Source organism: Myodes glareolus, chromosome 16, assembly GCF_982192425.1.
Source record: "Myodes glareolus chromosome 16, mMyoGla1.1, whole genome shotgun sequence".
NCBI classification, from domain to species: Eukaryota; Metazoa; Chordata; class Mammalia; order Rodentia; family Cricetidae; genus Myodes; species Myodes glareolus.
Genome location: NC_142041.1, coordinates 20,752,140 through 20,771,583, shown reverse-complemented (window position 1 = coordinate 20,771,583; position 19,444 = coordinate 20,752,140). Strand labels below are relative to the sequence as shown.

At 39.2% G+C, this 19,444-nt stretch overlaps 1 protein-coding gene across 2 annotated transcripts in view; it reads left to right on the top strand.

The window, feature by feature from the left end:
- Rad23b (RAD23 nucleotide excision repair protein B) overlaps window positions 1-19,444 on the top strand; it is a 40,118-nt gene that overhangs the window by 16,104 nt on the left and 4,570 nt on the right. For both annotated transcript variants that reach the window (XM_048419827.3, XM_087897118.1), the window contains exons 2-9: window positions 965-1,046; window positions 2,775-2,854; window positions 6,259-6,527; window positions 13,474-13,529; window positions 16,347-16,474; window positions 17,658-17,793; window positions 18,694-18,821; window positions 19,185-19,388. In XM_048419827.3, coding sequence (XP_048275784.1) covers window positions 965-1,046; window positions 2,775-2,854; window positions 6,259-6,527; window positions 13,474-13,529; window positions 16,347-16,474; window positions 17,658-17,793; window positions 18,694-18,821; window positions 19,185-19,388 — 1,083 coding nt within the window. The remainder of the gene's footprint in view (window positions 1-964; window positions 1,047-2,774; window positions 2,855-6,258; window positions 6,528-13,473; window positions 13,530-16,346; window positions 16,475-17,657; window positions 17,794-18,693; window positions 18,822-19,184; window positions 19,389-19,444) is intronic.

The window sequence follows — 19,444 nt, the reverse complement described above, 5'->3', positions numbered from 1 at the left end:
ACACTTCCACATTGTAGTCCATCGTCTAAGGGGGTCAGGGCAGGAGCTGAGGCAGAGGCCATGGAGGAATGCTGTTCTCTCTTGCTTTTCATGGCTTGCTCAGACTGCTTTCTTATAGAACTTGGGACCACCAGCCTAGGAAATGCCCCACCCACAAGAGACTGGTTCCTCCCTCATCAGTCACTATGAAAAAGCCTATGGAGACATTTCTTGATAGAGGTTCCCTCCTTTCAGCTTGTTGGTTAAGTTGACATGAAGCTAGCCTGGTCAAGCCCCTAGCGATCCTCCTGCCTCCAGAGTGCTTTACCACAATGCCCTGCAAGAAGGCATTTCTGTTTTGTTTTGTTCTGTTATGTTTTGAGAGAGGGTTCACTGTGTGACAGCTGTCCTGGAAATTTGCTTTGTAGGCCAGGCTGGCCTTGAACTCATTGAGATCTGCCTCCCTGTGCTGGGATTAAAGGCCTGCACCACCATGCCTGGTCTTAGACCTTTCTTAATCTAAGTGAAAAGCTTTTACATTTTTTGACACAAAGCTTCAGAATCTTGGAGTTTTTATTTTAAGTTGGCTAAATAAAAAATGACTATTGTTGTTTGTGGTTTTTCTCTGGTGTTGGGGATTGAATCTACCTATCATGCATTCTTTAGATCTATGTATGTGGAACATGATATAAAGTTCATGCCAGAGGCACCTAATAATTCAGGGTAGATCTTTGAGTAAAAATTGGAAAGACAAGACCTTTGAAGCACTAATTAAAATGTCAGCTGCCATGTGGATGCTAGGATTTGAACCTCTCAGTCCTCTGGAAGAGCAGCCTCCTAACTGCTGAGCCATCTCTCCAGCCTCCTACACTAATTAAAATGTATTAGAATTTCCATCTTGCATTCTGTTTTCAGTGTATATTTTAATTTTTAAATTTAGGCTTAATTTTCTTTTTATTCTTTTTTTTTTAAATTTTTCCTATAGGTAAAGGCACTGAAAGAGAAGATTGAATCTGAAAAGGGGAAAGACGCCTTTCCAGTAGCGGGTCAGAAGCTAATCTATGCAGGTATAAATGCAATTCTGAAATCAATTTCCAATGCTTTGCATATTTGACATTTTAGTTTTAGAAATGTTATCTTAATGCCGGGCTGTGGTGGCTCACAACTTTAATCCCAGCCGTGGTGGATCTCTATGAGTTCGAGGCCAGTCCGGTCTATTAAGAGCTAGTTCCAGGACAGGCTCTAAAGCTACAGAGAAACCCTGTCTAAAAAAAGAAGAAAGGAAGGAAGGAAAGAAAGAAAATTGTTATCTTAGAAATTATAGTATTTTTGAATTGACTTTGTCAGAAACATGATCATATCGATAACAGTAGTGGAAGTAGTTTTTAAATTATGGTTTGATATTCAGCCTTCTCTCTGCACATTTGCCGTCTGTGCCCATGGAGTGACTGTGAGCACTGTGACTGACTTCTGTGTCCTTCATGAGCTCTCAGTCTGTGAAGAACTTGTGCACTAGGGGACTAATATATACACGAAAGTTGGAGAATGAAGGCTTGTTTCATACATCAGAAGATCTTCATAATAGGGTTAAATGATAGGAACCCCCCTTAAAATTGTAATGCAAATTATATAGAGTATTTTTAAATTTATAAGAAAAAGAAGCCCCAATACAAAAGCACCCAAGAGTACGACTAGGAGATTACAATTTTAATTAGCCTCACTGGCACTCAGGAAAATATGTTAAAAATAGACTTGATGGCAAAATTTAGTAGAGAAAACTCATTTGTTACCTTGAAGGTATCAGTCATTGTAGATATCGGTGAAATGTTTGTTTGTTTATTTATTATGTATACAACATTCTCTGTGTGTGTATGCCTGTAGGCTAGAAGATGGCACTAGAACTCATTACAGATGGTTGTTTAACCCCTGGGAATTGAACTCAGGACCTTTGGAAGAGCAGGTAATGCTCTTAACCTCTGAGCCATCTGTCCAGCCCAGTGAAATGTGTTTTTAATACATTAGAATAGGGAACTAAATTTAAGCGAAAGGAACCATTTAGGAGTCCTGACCTGAGTGAGCATAGATAACTTTGGTCTTCCTATGCTGACTTGAGTTTCACTATTCTCTTTTCTTGTGCGTTCTGCTGTTTTTATGAAAGGTTTTGTTCACTTGACTTGTTTTGTTTGTAGTTGTTTTGCTTTTAAAACATTAGAACATGGGGCTGGAGAGATGACTCAGTGGTTAAGAGCGCTACTGAGCAGGAGCACTTCATAAGTCCTGAGTTCAATTTCCAGCAACCACATGGTGGCTAACAACAATCTATAATAAGATTTGGTGCCCTCTTCTGGCCTGCAGAGATACATGCAGGAAGAACCCATATCCATAATTTAAAAAAATAAATCTTTAAAAATAACATTGGAACATTTCTGATTCATCAAGTATCTAGTGTTTCAAATAGGAAGTTGCTCATCCCTTCTTTCAGAACGTGACAAGGCAATTGAAAATGTTTGATTTTCTTTGTCTTTATGATTTCCCTGTTTGTAGGACTGACTTCAAATAAATAGTTAATAAATTAAAAGCCAAATCAGTTGGTGTTTTATATGCTGAAGATGTTAGACATTTTTTCATCAGATGCTTACACTTTTAAAGTGGTACATGTCCATTTATATGTCTATTAGCTTGATGCTAAAGTTTTTCTTGGACATTTTACTTGATAGAGTTAATGTTAGAAGTAAATTTTTTTGTAAGACAGCTTAATGTACTTTTCAATAACATTTTCTCCTCTGAATTATTAGGCAAAATCCTCAGTGATGACACTGCTCTCAAAGAATACAAAATTGATGAGAAGAACTTTGTGGTGGTTATGGTGACAAAAGTAAGTTTTGTCTTCCCACTGTACCGTTCCCACTGTACCGTTATGCATGTCAATCATCAAGCAGTGGCCATGTCCACAGTCGACAAGGTGTATGCATTTCTGTAGCACAGCATGTGTAGTACACAGTGTGGGTACTTAACTGCCTTCCAGAATATAGGCAGATCTGCCATGGTCCCCTGTAAGACTGATAATTAGGTATCTGTAGCTCTAAACTCATTTTATAAAACAATGTGTCTTATTTTTTAAAGGGGCATTACTCGTTAAAGCCTGTGAAGAGTTGTCATCCTTCCTTAATCTATGTTTGTTCTGCTTTATAAGAGGTGTTAGAATAGTTAAGTCACCGTGTGGTTATTTAAAAATATGCTTGGCAATCAAATTAATGTCTTTCATTCTGTAGCTTTCAATATATTGCCTTTCAGGCACTAGATATTTATGCTTGACCTGACAAACTCAGGGCAGGAAAGAAAAACATGAATTGAGTGCGAGTTTAATTTTCAGTGAGAAGAGTTTTAAGAAATAAAGAAAAAGACAGCTAAAGAAATGATGGGATGATTTTTGTAAGTAGTTTTGAGCAAGAGCTGTTTCGTGATTTACTGATGTTGAAATATATTGGATAATTTTATAAAAGCAAGCTTTTTATTTATTTGTGTGTGTGTTTGTTTATTTATTTTCCTAAAGTAGAGCTTGAGAGCAGGGACACAACCTCAGCCAGTAAAGTGCTTTCTTACTTTGCAAGCCTAAGAATCTGAGTTCTATCTCCAGAGCCTTCACTAAAAACATGCCGTCACATGCCTTATTGTAAGGTCAACACTGGGAGTCAGAGTTAAGCATAGCCTTGGGACTCACTGTCCTTCTAGTCTAGCAAACTTGAATTTCAGGCCAATGAGAGACTTTTTTTCTTTTTTAAATAAAAGGTGGATGGCTTTTGAGAGGTCACATCTGCCCATCTTCATTAGTCTGTGTATTGCTACAAGGCAGTGGCTTACTGGGTAAAGTCATGGCATCTGTCTCCAGCTCATGACTTTTCGCTGTCTCTGCCTTTTTTTCTCCCAGCATTCAGTTTAGTTTTTCCTGCCTAAATCTATTCTGCAACTGAGCAAGCCCAAGACAGTCCTTTATTAACCAGTGGTATTCATAGCAAATAGCGGGGAATTCCACATCAAATTCTTAAAGAGACTGCTTTGTATACTTGCTTCTTTAAAGACACGTAACCTGAGAGAGAGCAGTGTATTAGCAGTCATCTTCTCATTGCTGTAATGTCCAAGGCAGAAGTACACTGTAGTAAAAGGTTTATTACTAGCTCTGACAGTTTTGGAGAATGGAAGTCCAAGTAGCAAGGACCTCTTGTAGCTTTGTAGCTGTATTGTCATGGTGGGAATATGTTATATTTCTATCTGTGTACAGTTTTTCTTTTGTCCTTATAAAGTCACCAGAATTAGTCATGAAAGCACTGTTGTGATCTAGTTTTAAAGGCCCTACCACCAATATCATAGTCAGATTTAATTTCTACCCTTTTCATATTGGTTTATCATAAGACTTTAGGGTTTGTGCCAGTCATGGTGGCACACACATCTAATCCCAGCACTTCGGACACAGAGGCAGGCAGATCTCTGAGATCTACGCCAACATGGTTTACTTAGTGAGTTTCATGTCAGCCAAAGACCACCTCAAAACAACAACAAATAACTTTAGGGTTTAAATTTCCTGAGATCAGGAGGGAGCAAGCACAGCAAGCGCCACCCTTCTTGTAATAATGAAAGTAATGTTTAGGTGGATGGTTGGAGTTGGTTCATCAAAGACTAGTAGTGGAATAAGGGAGTTTTCCCCAGAGTTACAGAGTAATAATAGCAGTAGGAAATAGTGAAAGGGATGGTAAAAAATCTCGTACATATAAAATGGAATGTTATTCATCTCTAAGGAAAAATAAAGTCACAAAATTTTCAGGAAAATAGAGATTTTAAGTGAGGTCACATAGTCTCAGAAAAAATGCATGTTCTCCCTTAGTGATGATAGCCTATTATATATACATGTATATATGTAAACATACATGTGAGTATAGTTAACATGTAGAAAAAAACAAGAAAAAAGTATAATAACAAAGATAAAATTCATGTGAATTAGCTTACATGTATAGTCCACGTATCATGTGAGTCCTTTGCTATCTCAAAGTATAGCATTTTAAATGCTTGTGTCCACATGTAATTCATGTGATTATATTATTTTGATAATTGCCTTACGGGGTGTGACTATGGCAGTGAATTCCTATAACTAGCCCCGGGAAGCTGAGATAGTTGAGACCCTCTCCGAAAATACACACAGAATAATGTTCTGTTTGCAATTAAGAATTAGAAGAGGTGGACGGTGGTGGCACACACCTTTAATCCCATCACTCAGGAGGCAAAGGCAGATGGATCATTGTGAGTTAGAGGCCAGTCTGGTCTACAAGAACTAGTTCCAGGACAGGCTCCAAAGCTACAGAGAAACCCTGTCTTGAAAACCTAAATAAATAAATAAATGAATAAGGGAAGGAAGGAAGGATTAGGAAACGAAAAGGGAGCAGGCTCCAAAACTACAGAGAAACCCTGCCTTGGAAACCTAAATAAATAAGTAAGTAAGTAAGTAAGTTGATTAATGAGGAAAGAAAGAATTAGAAAAAGAGAAGGGAGTATATTCTAGCAGTGTTTTAAAATGCATATGACTTTGTTAGCTTCACCCAACAGCTCAAGTTAAGCAAGACACAGTTCAGCACATTGGTTTTGTAGTTTACTGACTTGAGATTGTGGGAGATTTTAAACCCATCTTTTGTTAAAATAGTAAAGTCTACAGAAAAGTTATGGACTGAATAGACTGAACGTAGGGTTTAGGTAGAATAAAATTCAGTATGACTTTTATTCATGTGTAATTGTATTTGCTGCTTGGAAGACTTTGTGACTGTGCTCTTAATTCAGGAAGTATAGAGTATATACATCATTTTGCTCTGTGTGTGTGTTTGTATGTTTTTTAACTTCAGTGTCAAAAACTTTTGATAATGCTTTTAAGTGGCAATATAGTCTTTAAAATTATAAACAAGGTGCATAAGTAAAGCTCTAGAAAACTATATGGTACTTTTGGGTATATGTGTTCTATATTTAAGACAGTGATTTCTTTGCTTTTTTTTATATACTGAATTGTTATAAGGACAGAGATGAGTCTAATGTTAAATGCATTGGTAGTTAAGATAATGTAATTTATCCTAGGAACTCTGAGGAGTAATGAAGCGCTTTCATTTGCTAATGTTGATCATTTATCATCCAGTTACAAAATGATGTTTAGGTTACTAGTTATTAGACTGTTCTTGTTGCTGCCATCGTCCAGTGAGTGATCACATGATACGTTATATTTACTTTGCTTTTTAACACGTCTAGCCCAAAGCAGTGACAGCCCCAGTGCCAGCGACAACTCAGCCATCGAATGCTCCCACCACGGCTGCAGTTAGCTCCTCCACGGCAACAGTTGTGGCTCAGGCTCCAGCCCCCACCCCTGCTTCAGCTCCCACTTCTACACCTGCATCTACTACTCCAGCCTCAACTACAGCATCTTCTGAACCCGTTCCTGCTAGTACAACCCAGCCTGAGAAAGCTGCAGAAAAGCCAGCGCAGTCACCAGTGGTTACCAGCCCAGCACCAGCTGACAGGTAAGGACTATGTTTTAAGAAATTAAATAGCAAAGTATCCATATTTCTGAATTTGTAAAAGTCAAACTATGTTGTATTTTTATTTCTTTTTTTTTAAATAACTTATTTGTATTTTATGTACATTGGTGTTTTGCCTGCACATATGTCTGTGTGAGGGTGTCAGGTTCCCTGGAACAGGAGTAATAGAAAGTTGTGAACTGCCGTGTTAGTGCTGGGAATTGACCTCAGGTCCTCTGGAAGAACAGCTAGTACTCTTGACCCCTGAGCCATCTCTCCAGCCCACATTTTTTATTTCTAAGTGAACTTTGTATCATATCCTTATGTCTATTTTTCTTGCTTATATGTACATGTGCCATGCTTGTGTGTTTAGGACACAAGTTGATGTAATGGATCTTCCTCTATTGCTCTCTACCCTGTTTGTTTGAGACAGGGTCTTTGGCTGGATCCAGAGCTTGCCAATTTGGCTAGGCTGTCCAGTAAACCTTTGGGATCCACCCATTAACACCCTCACAGTGCTGGAGTTACAAGAGCATGCCACTGCACCCTGCTGTCGTGGATCCTGGAGATCTAAAATCAGGTTCTTCTTGTGCTTGCAGTTTTATCAACTGAGATTTCTTCCCAGCCAGTCTGTGACTACTTTGATAGTTTACTATTAACAATATAGGCATACATTCTGTCTAACAGATTTCTGTGTTTTGAATTTTTTTTTAAATATGTGTTGGAAAGCTCATTCTGAGTGGAGATGTTTAAGAAATATAAATTACAAAAACATAATAATTGTAAATAACATTGGCAGCCAATCATTTTTATTTGTTGTGATTGTTTGTGGCCATTGTTATATATGTAACATTTGCACCCTTCCATATCAGTAAATAACTGAGTTGCTGTGTTGCATTGTATTTTGTTCTCAGCTTTGTTAGCTCTTATAATTAAGAACAGCATTAAGGTCTGGACAATTTCCTCGTCTATAAAATGGAGGTCACACTAAGATAGTCTGAGGTGGAAAGTGGCCCAGGTGCGGTGACTGCCAGGTGAGATCAGCAGTAGTTGCTGTCACCCGCTTCCTTTCCTCCTTTGTTGGCCAAGCACCTAGAAACACCAGGAGATAGATGCCTGGGACCTGCAGCTTTCGCAAAGACTCTTGGCTTCAGCCTCCTCACTAGAGCTGCTTCCTCACTGAAACCTGGTGAATCAAATGAGAAGAATCAGGAGGAATTGCAGGTGTTTTTTTTTTTTTTAGGATTGTGGGGTGATTTGGGGTGGTGTTCCTTCAGTGATAATACTGTGGCCAGAGCAAATGCTTTAGTCATAGTAATTTTGTCTGGAAATCAAAGGGGTTTCCTGGGCTATCTAAAATATGAGTTCTATTACAGCCAATCTGAAACTGGCACTGAGCTATAACTTGGAACCCGAGTAGAAGGAGTTATGTGAACTAGGAGTCAGAGCCAGTCACTGCGGAAAACTGGCAGTGATTGGAAATGCTTTGAAAGCATGGGAACCATCTGTGGGGTTTCCGGCAGTATGTGCAGGTTTGCTCCGTACACAAGGGATGTGTTCCTGAAACCACACAAAAGGGAACTGTATGTACGCGTTTTTTCCTAAACAAACATGCCCTTGGTAAAGCTTAATTTATAAATTAGGCATAGTAAGAGATTAATTACTAATGAAATTAGAATGTGAACCAGCTGTTATGGTCATGGCTAATCTGAGCACTTTAGAGGCTGAAGCAGAAAAATTGCAAGTTTAAAGGCAAAATGGGCTTTCATAGCAAGATTATGTCTGAAAGAAAAATGTTTCTTGAACTAGGTGTAGTTGGCACGCCTTTAATCCCAGCACTTCGGAGGCAGAGGCAGAGGCAGGTGAATCTCTTAAGTTTGGGGCTAGCCTGGTCTACATAGTTCCAGAGCAGCCAGGGCTACATAGAGAGACCCTGTCTCCAAAAATAAGTCTTTGAAGTGTACTGTCTTAAAATTTATGATGGTCCTGTAGATTGCTACTCTGTAGCCCTTCTCCTCCTGTTAAATTGAGAGCTTTCATTCAGTTACTAAAGAAAGCTTCTCCAGCATATTTCATTCCTTAGCATCACTACTCTTGCATTTGGGGGACATTATTAAAATAAAGGTTTCATGAACACTGTACTGTGACACCTTACAGTGGCTTTAGTGAGTGAGACTGTTTGAGGGACCGGTAGGCAGGCCAGTGAATATAGCATGGAAACAGTGAACAAAAAGGTGGGTTCATGACTTGGGTGGAAGCTGGTAGCTCACAGTGTTTCATCATGCTGCTCAGAGTAACGCACAGCTTGAAACTGTTTTTGAATGCTTCTTCCTGAAGGTTTGCGTATTTTTAGAAGATGGGTTTGGCATGAGACCCCTTTTTTGTAGACCCATATTTCTACATGGTGTGACAGCCCGGCTATCGAGCCATAGTTCTTGAAGTGGTCACGTACCTTCCTGACAGGCTGTCGCTCTACTCCTGTCTTTGTAATTTGGAGGATGCCTGAAAAGAGGTGCTAATTTAGCCTATGTGACAGCTGTGAGTTGTGTCTTTTCCTGCGCCTCCACACCAGTCAAGAGAAAAATAGTTTATGTTGGGGACTGGTCCAGAGAAATAGTTTATGGTTCTGGCTACCACCGGACCCCGACACTTTGTTTTAGCATTTTGTCTCAGCTCTCAAATAATAACACAAAGACTTCTAATTATGAAAACTTGGCCTATGCTTAGGCTTGTTCTAACCAATTCTTACAACTTATATGAACCCATTTCTATTAATCCATGTCCTGCCATGTAGCATTACCTCTCTTCCATCTTGCACCTCCTGTTTCATCTTCGTGTCTCCTGGCACCTCTCCATTTCTTCCTTCCTCCCACTCCTGGAAGTCCTGCCTATACCTCTTGCCTAGCTATTGGCTGTGCAGCTTTTTTTAAAAAACCAATCACAGTAACATATCTTTACACGGTGTAATAAAATATCTTATGATACCATATCTAATACAATCAGCTGTGTTTTGGGAGAGTGTAAAATCTCCTGCCCATTGCTAAGAAATAGCACAAAACTTAGGGAATATATTTCTTGTGTTAACGTAGAACACTTCCCCCCCCCACCCCCAGCATCTTTGACACCATTGTCTGGCTTAAACCCTTTCTCCTCGTGTACATCTAGAATGCATTCTGCTCTTACACAGTGGAAGATCACCAGAATCAGCTTCAACCGTTGTGTCGAAGTCTGTCTGTGGGAAAGGAATTTAGCGGGGACGTGAAGGTGGAAGAGGGAGAGTTGAGGGACAGGTAATAGCAGAGAGTTGAGTGGTTATAATCAAGAAACATTAACTACATATTATATGTGTATGAGATTGTGTGAAATAGCAGAGGGGTAGATATGGTCATGATACAGTGAATATACACACACATGAAATTGCCAAAGAATAAAAATTTTAAATTAACTTTTTAGGTCTCCAGAGAGTCAATAAGTTAGAAAAGAATGGCTAGTGATCTAGGAAAGCAGACTTCATCTGTTTGGGTTTTTTGAGATGGAATCTGTCTGTGTAGCTCTAGCTCTCTTGAAATTCACTTTGTAGACCAGGCTGGTCTTAAACTCAAAGACGCACATGCCTCTGCCTCCTGAGTGTACTGAAGGTGTGTGTCACTATGTCTGGCTAACTGTAGACTTCTTAGTTAGACTTATACACTAGTTGCTCAGTCTCTTTAAAATATGAAACACTTCATGAATTGGCATGCCATTGTGCAGGGGCCACGCTCTTCTCTGCACCACTGAAATGTACACTTGACCATTCTTCTTTTTCTCAAAATAGTGTAACTTCGGAAAGAGTGACAGGAGGTCAAGAAAGCAAGATAAATGTGTCCTTTTAAATCACAAAACTCAGTGAATAGGTGTCAAGAGGTACACTGAAGGCTTCTCCATCACTGCTGGCCAGACATTTTGTTCCTATAATTTGTTTTTTCATGTCAGTTTTGTTCTTGATAAACTACCTGTGAACAGTGCAGAGGGTGCTGTTGATGATTGCCATAAAGAAACTGCACTTGTGGACTGGAGAGATGTCCACGGGACCTGGTTTCACTTCCCATTTCCCATATGGTGGCTCACAACCGTCTTTTTACTCAGGGGATTTGACTCCCTCTTCTGACCTCTGGAGGCACCAGGCTTATGTGTGGTACATAGACATATATGTAGACAAAATACATTAAATCTCGAAGGAAGGGAGGGAGGAAGGAAGGAAGGAAGGAAGCTGCACTTACGCTTTGTGAGGTCAATGAGACATTTGTGTCAACCCTAAATCTGTTTTACCAATACTGTCATTGAACTTGGAGCAGGCCTACTACTGAGTGCTGAAACTATAGCAGTGTTCTGCCACGCCCAGTCAGGACTTTTCCACTATGTGACAGAGGCTATAGGACAACATTAAGAAAGATCTGTGTGCATGCATGCACATCCATGGCATGTGTGTGGAGGTCGAGTATAGCTTATGGAAGGTTTCTCTCCTTGTACCATGTGGTATGCAAGGATCAGACTCAGGTTCTCCAGCTTGACAGGCAAGTGACTGCCCTCTGAGCCATCTCTAGTGTCTGGACATGCCTTTTAATGTATAGAAAAAATGTGATGATGTTCTGATACACTCATTGATGAGTGATTGTTTCTGGTTTAGGAAGGAGAAGTGAGAAAATCAAGGATGAGAAATGGTGTTTAAAGTACACTACAGTTTTAAGTGCTTAAAGGGATTTATTTTTAAAATTTTAATGTTTAATATTTTAAAGTTAGAAACTAGTGAAGTAATGTTTTGTTTTTGATATATATAATTTTTTAAGACAGCTTTTCTATCTAGCATTGGAGCCTGTCCTGGAACTAGCTCTTGTAGACCAGGCTGGCCTTGAACTCAGAGATCTATCTTCTGCCCCCCTTACATGCTGGGATGAAAGGCGTGCCCCACCACTACCCAGCTTAAAATAATGTTTTTTTTATTAACTGAACTACATAGAGCTTAATTGAGTTTAGTTTGCCCCACTAGATGGAGTATGCACCTGTACGAAAATACTGATTTAGACCTGGGCATATTGACATAGAATACATTTTAGGTTAAACTAAACAAACTAGTAGGGAAAGGGTATATGTGATGATGATATGTGTTTATAGTCCCAGCACTTGGAAAATCAAGAGTTCAAGTCCTCCCTAAGGAATATAAAAAATGAAACAAGCATGAAACCCCATACAAAAAAACTAAAACAGAGTTATTCCTTAAAATAGAAACTGGTATCTTTTTGTTTGTCTCTGGGGATAAGGGCTTGGGTGGGAAAATTATTTTAGTTTTTATATATTCTTTTGAAATTTTACCTTCTTCACATCCTTATTGTTTTAAGAAACTTTAAAAATTATACCATATTACTGTTTTAGTTCTGTTACGAAAATGGGTGTTAAGATGCTGTGTACTATCTTAAGTATGTTACTAGTAGTAACCGTACCCATAATACTTGGAGTGTATGTGAGATACTATTGACCTTATGGTATTGATGAAATCAAAGCTTGAAATGTCTTAACTTGGGATGTGAGTTATTTCATCTATAAGAACTAAGTCGTGGTGTGTGTGTACGGGAGCTGAATTATAGTTTTTGTGTACATGTGTCTGCATGCATGTTTTTTTCAACTATGTAGCCCAGGGTTGCCTCCAACTTTTGTGATCTACTATGCCTGACTATATTTTTCTTCTTAAAATTGGTATGAGGGCTAATGAGATGGCTCAGTGGGTAGAGGCAGTCGTTGCCAGGCAAGACAACCTAAGTTTGATTAACTTGCTCACTCAAATACACATTTACACACAAGTCCATTTAAAAAATGTAATTTAAAAGCTAACATTGGAATGCAGTATAAATATATGGAGCACGTGTATGTAATAATTTACGACTGATCTCACACCTGGAGAGGTGGCTTAGCTGTGAGGAGCACTAGTTGCTCTTGCAGAAGATCTGGGGTTCAGTTCCCAGCACCCATAATAGTGGCTCACAATTGTCTGTAACTCCAGGTCCAGATCTAATGCTTCTTCTGACCTCCAAGGCACTTCACATGTGCACGTGCGTGCATACACTTAGGGATGCACACATACACTAAAATAAATTGAAAATTGCAGTTGTTTTGTTACTTAATTAGTATTCATAAGTATATATTGTATACTGGGCAGGTCTGTCCTATAACTCCACCCCCCTTTCATTGCTACTCCCATTTTCTGTCTTCATTCCTCTAGATTCCGCTAGATGGCTTCACCTCTACTTCGTCATACATGATTTTGTGTATCAACTGTCAGAATCTCTGTGATGTTTAAGAGTCTTATTTGACAGCCTTTTATTTTAACTTAATTCTGATTTCCCAACAAAACAGAAACATAGGGATGCACATGTGCATGTGAGTGTATTGCTTGGGGTTAACCCAGGACCTTATACCTTTACAGTTGTTTAGAAAGAACTGCACCTCCACCTGCCATTTTCTTCCTTTGTGTATGCTATATTCCTTAACTTGTATGCTTTCTTTTCTTATCATTGTTGGAAATTTACTCAAGAGAACCTCACTGTGAAAGACTCACCAGCCTCATTTTGGTTTCTACAGGTGGCTACTTTTATCATGTACTGCTTTTGGTATTTCTTCTGCTGTGACTTGATTTATGGGTTATTCTCATACGGCTTAGAGCACACTTTCTTTAAAGGCATTGTTTTATATCTTTTTAATGTTATTTAGAATGACAAAGTCTCAGAAGTAGTCTTACGATTGAAAATTTTTCCTTAACCATAAATCCTACAGGTAAAGCTTTGGGTATAATCTCTAAGAGACTGACTTACCTGTAGGCGTTAATACTTAAAGAATTCTTTAGAAATTAGTTGCTATAATAATTTAAATGGATTTTGCATACTTTTTGAAATGTGATTTTTCTAAAAACCCTTTACAGTACACCAGGAGATTCTTCCCGGTCAAATCTTTTTGAAGATGCAACAAGTGCCCTTGGTGAGTGTCTAATTTAAAAAAGAAGTCTTCAGACAGTGCAGTTTCACCTTCAGAATCACACTGTAATCAGCTTCATGGTCACTTGCAAATGACTTATTTAGATCATTCGTCATTTAATTGTAGTACTAGAGACTTTGGTTTCCGTGTTAAATTCATTAAAATCTCTTGCAGTTAAGTACACTCCTTTGAAGCTAATTATTTTCCCATTATGAATTTTCTATGTATGTGGTCTTAACAAGTTTGGCCTGTGTATAGGCTTATTGCAGAAGTAAGTGCCTTTGGAAGGGTTTGCTGGTTTCTTTTATGTGCTTCACATTTGTTCACCTCCAGCTTTCATCCCGTGTGCTGCCTTTCTATATCTCTAGCTGCATCCTGCTGCTTATATGGGCAAATAGCAAAAAAGCCTTCTTGCCCCAACCTTTGATTTGACTAGTTAATAAAGTCCTCCTCTTTCCTTTCATCTCTAATCTGTCAGCTGTTTTTCTTCCTATTATTAAACCTCTGGTACAGTTCATGTTTTTATGTTTATTGGCTGGCATCCCTGTTCATATGTAGATGGAGGGGCTGGGATAGGTGCACTCCCCTGTGTGACTGGCTTCTGGCTCCCCAGCAGCAGCTGCATTCCGACAGCACTAACAACCCTTGGGATTACAAGTTGGTTCTGAGCTAGTTGGGCTTTAACTCCTTGGAATTCTTGTTGTACTTAGTGACAAGAAAAAAATGTAGATTTTTAAATAGTCAAACTAAGATTTCCTGGGTGTACCATATTCAGAATTTCATCTTTTTGACCACCTTGAGACAAAACTGCCACCAAATACTATCAGAAAGCATCTCTTCATGAGACTGAAGACATACTATTTCATACATGGAAAGCCGTAAGTTGTAGAGAACTGTTACAAAGATTATGGGAGAACTGGAGAAGATTACATAGAGAATGAATAACCGTTTTGTAGCTTCAGAGCCAGAGCCCCTTGACACTTGTCTCTAAGTTTATTGGAGATTCTGGCTGTTTACCAGTATTGCCACAATAAGTGTTTTGGTGCTGTGGAGCAGGAGCCAAGTAAATTATGCCCTTTGCTGCTGATACTGCTACATCTAAGCTTCTGGTGGTGGTGTTGATGATTTTACTTAAATACATTTTAAGGAGAGGCATAACATTATTTTGCTCATGTTTTAGGGTGTAGGAAGCAGAATAATTTATGACTTGGTCAAGAAGTCAACAGATAGGAATGCTAGCACCCTTATATTTATGTCTTTATGTCACCTAGATCATTCTCAGCTTTGTAATTCCAGAATCTCTTTGCTTTGCAGTCTTTGTTCTGTTGAGTCCCCACTTTAGCTTCCCATTTGGCTTTTGTGATACCTTTTTTCCTGGTCTGTATCTTGAACCATTTTTCTCAAGCACTCTAGTAAAGTCTCATTATTCCTGACTATAATTATGTGTTATCTGTGGTTCTGCTTTAGGCCACAGTTAAACATTTAGATTATGGGAATGGCTAAATACCCCGTGTGTGCTGTAGGGATTCCCCACTATAATTGTGCTACTCAGCTTCCTCTGAACTTGCAGACTTGTTTATTTAAACTTCCAAACAGGAAATCTACAGCCTCTACAAAAGTCTTTGTTCCCTCACTCCTTGCACCACTGTGCTTGCTGTTGTTTACTGGTGGCATATGGCTGCTGGTCATTTAAACTGGAGGGCAGAGTTGGGGGTGAAGAATTAGGAGGTGGTAAGAAAGGCAGTGGTACCCAGAACATAAATGGAAAAGAAGATAGTTTTGATAGAGGTGGATTGAGAGTGGGTATGGCTTTCTTTAAGGCAAGATAACATCCACCTGGGAAGATTGTGATTGCCTTTGCCCAGTGGCTCACTTACAATACAAGTAATTCCATTCTTGGATGTGAAATTGTTTCTTGCTAACTTGTTCCCCATAAGTTTGAAAATACAAAGCATCAAAAGAAAAAAATAAAAGTCAGTCTTATCACACCAGACTTGATTGTTTGAAATATGTGCAAAAAATGACTTGTTTCTTGGTTTTTGTGAGCTAGAGCTTGTCTTTATGTCCTATACTGCCATTGAACTTCTGTAGACAAGGCTGACCTTAAACTCAGAGCAGCCTTTCAAATGGTAAGATTACAAGCACAACCCATTTGTTTTTTGTCTTATGGACAGGTTGCCTTCTCTGACCCTTCCTTGTATTTGTAGCTGATATTTCTACTGTGCTTATAAAACCACCTAATTTTCTGTTGCTTTTGTAAGTTACCACAAACTTAGTGGTACGAAACAATTAATTTTCTGGCCATTTTTGTAGGTCAGAATTTTTGACACTGTTTTTGCTGGCTGATATCAAGAAGTCAATAAGTCTATTTTTTTCTTTTTGGAGGCTGGGAGAATCTAGTTCCTTATCACTTCCAGATTCTGAAAGCTTGCAGACCCTTTCTCCACCTGCAAAGACAACAACAGAGCTCTCATTCTGCTTTTGTCTTCATTGTCTCTTACCTTTCTGTCACTTTTTTTTTTTTTAAACAATGGTTTAAGAACCGTTGTTGATGACATCAGGCCCATCTGGAAAGTCAGCTGACAGGCAGGCCCACTTCCCTTTGTCACATAATCTATGTGTTTTGTAGGTTTTGGGGATTAGAGCATGGACATTTTTTTATGGAAGGGCGTCTGACTACTTGTTGACTTTCATACTGTTTGTTATCTTTGCTCAACACAATAGTATATGAAACATTATAGACATCATGTTAAGAAGTGTGGAGAGAATGTTTTTTGAATGTTCATGTACTTTTTCCTTGTCCCACACACACCTGTTTAGTGACAGGTCAATCTTACGAGAATATGATAACTGAGATTATGTCAATGGGCTATGAACGAGAGCAAGTAATTGCGGCCCTGAGAGCCAGTTTCAACAACCCCGACAGAGCTGTGGAATATCTTCTAATGGTGAGAAGCGTACTTCATTTTCTCTCTTTAATATCAAACTCTAAAGAAATTAAGATTTTAAAAGATGAGTTAGCAATTTGGTGGCAAATACTACATGCTAGATAGTTTGCTGTTAACATTTTGTGTTGATAAAATGTAACCTTTGGAAAGATTCTGAAGCGATTTTCATTAGAAAATGCCATTGCGCTGAGTTATGAAGTGGCTCTTTGGGTAGTGCCTCCCATTCCTGTGAGCTCTGGAGAGGGTGTCTTTCTAATAGAGTAGACTGACACTTAGTAGATTTTAGTTGCTCACATAATCTGATGTGAGTTAGAGCAAAAGAACCATTACCATTTCTGTTTGACAATTTGATGGAAATTCTGGACCCTGGACCTGCCAATAGTCTTAGCCTTCAGTGACTCCACATCAGGAGCCGGACCTGTAGTGCAGGTGCAGCGTTAGCCGCTGCTCACTGCCTGCTTTCTTTCCTAAAGTGGGTTTGCCTTGTGTGTAATAGGAAATGGATTTACCACCACTTGTTAAAGTCTAAGACTGGTGGATTTTTAAATAGCTATAACTGCCATTTGTTTAATCTTGTTCATCAAAATAAAAACTCTGTACTTTTAAGCTGTAATAATTTTAAAAAACAAGTGCTTGAAACATACAAAAAGCATCATTTGAAATTTAAACTATTGAAATTTATTTTATGCCAATTTTGAAATTTTATATGTGGCGCTTTCTAGATGATGCTTTGCTCAGAAACATGATGAGTCAGTAGAGGAGACATTTTTTTCTTGGCCAGAGTTGCCTGGTATTCATTTGTCAGACACTTCCACCACCAGGAGTCACTTGAGCTGTCACCATCTTATCCTAAATGCTGTGTCGCTGAGTGATGACTTCGGAAAGTCATCTGGGACCCTGTACAGAGGGAATGCCTAGTTATTAATATTCTTAGAGTTTAATTTGGCGTGGGTTGTGGTTGTTCCTGAACAGTACATCTATTACTGTAGAAAATCCTGTTGAACTGTGCTGCTGTACAGTTCATGCATACAGCATCTAAGATTAATAACCTTTTATGTTTGGTGTCATAGACATTATCTTACATGTAGACAATGATGTTCAATAAGCCACATATGTTTTACTGTATATAATATTTAGCCTGTGTGTTTGTGAGATGTCTGAAAGCTTGGAAATTGTGTTGCAGGGAATCCCGGGAGATAGAGAAAGTCAGGCTGTGGTTGATCCTCCTCCCCAGGCAGTGAGTACTGGAACTCCTCAGTCTCCAGCAGTGGCAGCAGCTGCAGCGACCACAACGGCAACGACAGCAACTAGTGCTGGAGGTAGTGACTTGTTTCTGATGGCAAACGTTTGATCTGAAACACTTCAGTGGTGTTTGGATACGTCTTCTGTCGTGTCCTCACTCACAGTAGAGAGACCCGTGTGTGGTAGTGCACACTGGGGTTGCTGTGTTGTCAGAGCTTACTTCACTAGTTAGTTTTTCACAGTTTGGATTTAGTGCTCATTCAGAATGGAAGGCTCACTTTATTACGATGCAGGCAGGGTGTGGTGGTGTGTGCTTTTAATCCTAGCACTGGGAGGCAAAGGCAAGCAGATCTCTGAGTTTGAGGGAACCTAGTCTACACAGCAGAGTTCCCAGAGGGCCCCAGGATACAAGCGGGGAAAAGACTCTACAATTTCAAAGCTACGAAAATCTTGGTGATTAGACTGCTAATTTTGAAAAGGCTTTGTGTTGATAATTTCATGCTCTCATTTTGGCAGTCAGTTAGGACTCTGTTATATAGTGAAAAGAGGAGGCACAGCTCTGGCTCAGATTTTAGTATTTCTATTCATCACCTGCTAGGTAGCTTAGTCTCTGAGTCTCACTTTAATATGACACATAATAGGAATAATATGCATATATGTGATGTGTGTGTATATTCTTGTGAGCAATCACAGTAGCATGATAACCGTTTGATTCAGGACACCATTTTCTTGTATTCTCTGTAATGGTTCACAGGGCATTGTGGGTGAATTTGCTTTTTAGTGTTCTGTTCTTTTGCTAGTAGTAAAACTTTCCGCAGAGCGAAGGAGCACATGGCGTTTAGAGAGTTTGTGACTTATTTTCTCTCCTGCACCTGAGAACTCAAGTCATTTTCATCTGAAGTATTTGCTGTCTGAATGTATTGTTTCACTCCCTCTTTGTTACGTATTTACCACTTTTATTTTAAAATGTATTTCAGGTCACCCCCTTGAATTTTTAAGGAATCAACCTCAGTTTCAACAGATGCGACAAATTATCCAGCAGAATCCTTCCCTGCTTCCAGCTTTGCTACAGCAGATAGGTCGAGAGAACCCTCAGTTGCTGCAGGTGATGATCCTTGTTAATTTGGAAAATGGAGATGTAATGTTGTGTTATTTTTGTACTACAGAATTTGCATTCTCTCCATTTACCTCTCAGAACTATTTTGTTTCTTTAATGGTAATGTAAAAAGTCATTTTCCTTTTCTTTCTTTTTTTCCCCCTTCTGACTTAGATAGGACTGGCCCTAAATTCAATTTGTTACTGGATTAAGGCAAGCCTAAGGTTCAGTGATCATTCTGTCTCGGCCTCAGTGAATCACCATGCTTGCTGAGCTTTTTCTGTTTTTATTTTGACTTGTCTTTTTCCTAAAGACAGTTATGATTGGTGTGTTGATGGTGTGTTTTTGCTTGTGTTTTTCAAATCACTACAGCAAATTAGCCAACACCAGGAACACTTTATCCAGATGCTAAATGAACCGGTTCAGGAAGCAGGTAGTCAAGGTGGTGGAGGAGGTGGAGGAGGCGGAGGTGGCGGAGGTGGTGGTGGAGGTGGCAGCGGAGGAATTGCAGATGCTGGAAGTGGGCACATGAACTACATTCAAGTAACACCTCAGGAAAAAGAAGCTATAGAACGGGTGAGTTGAAGTCAAAGTAGATTTGAGTTCCTTGGTTACCCGAGAACTTGGGCTGG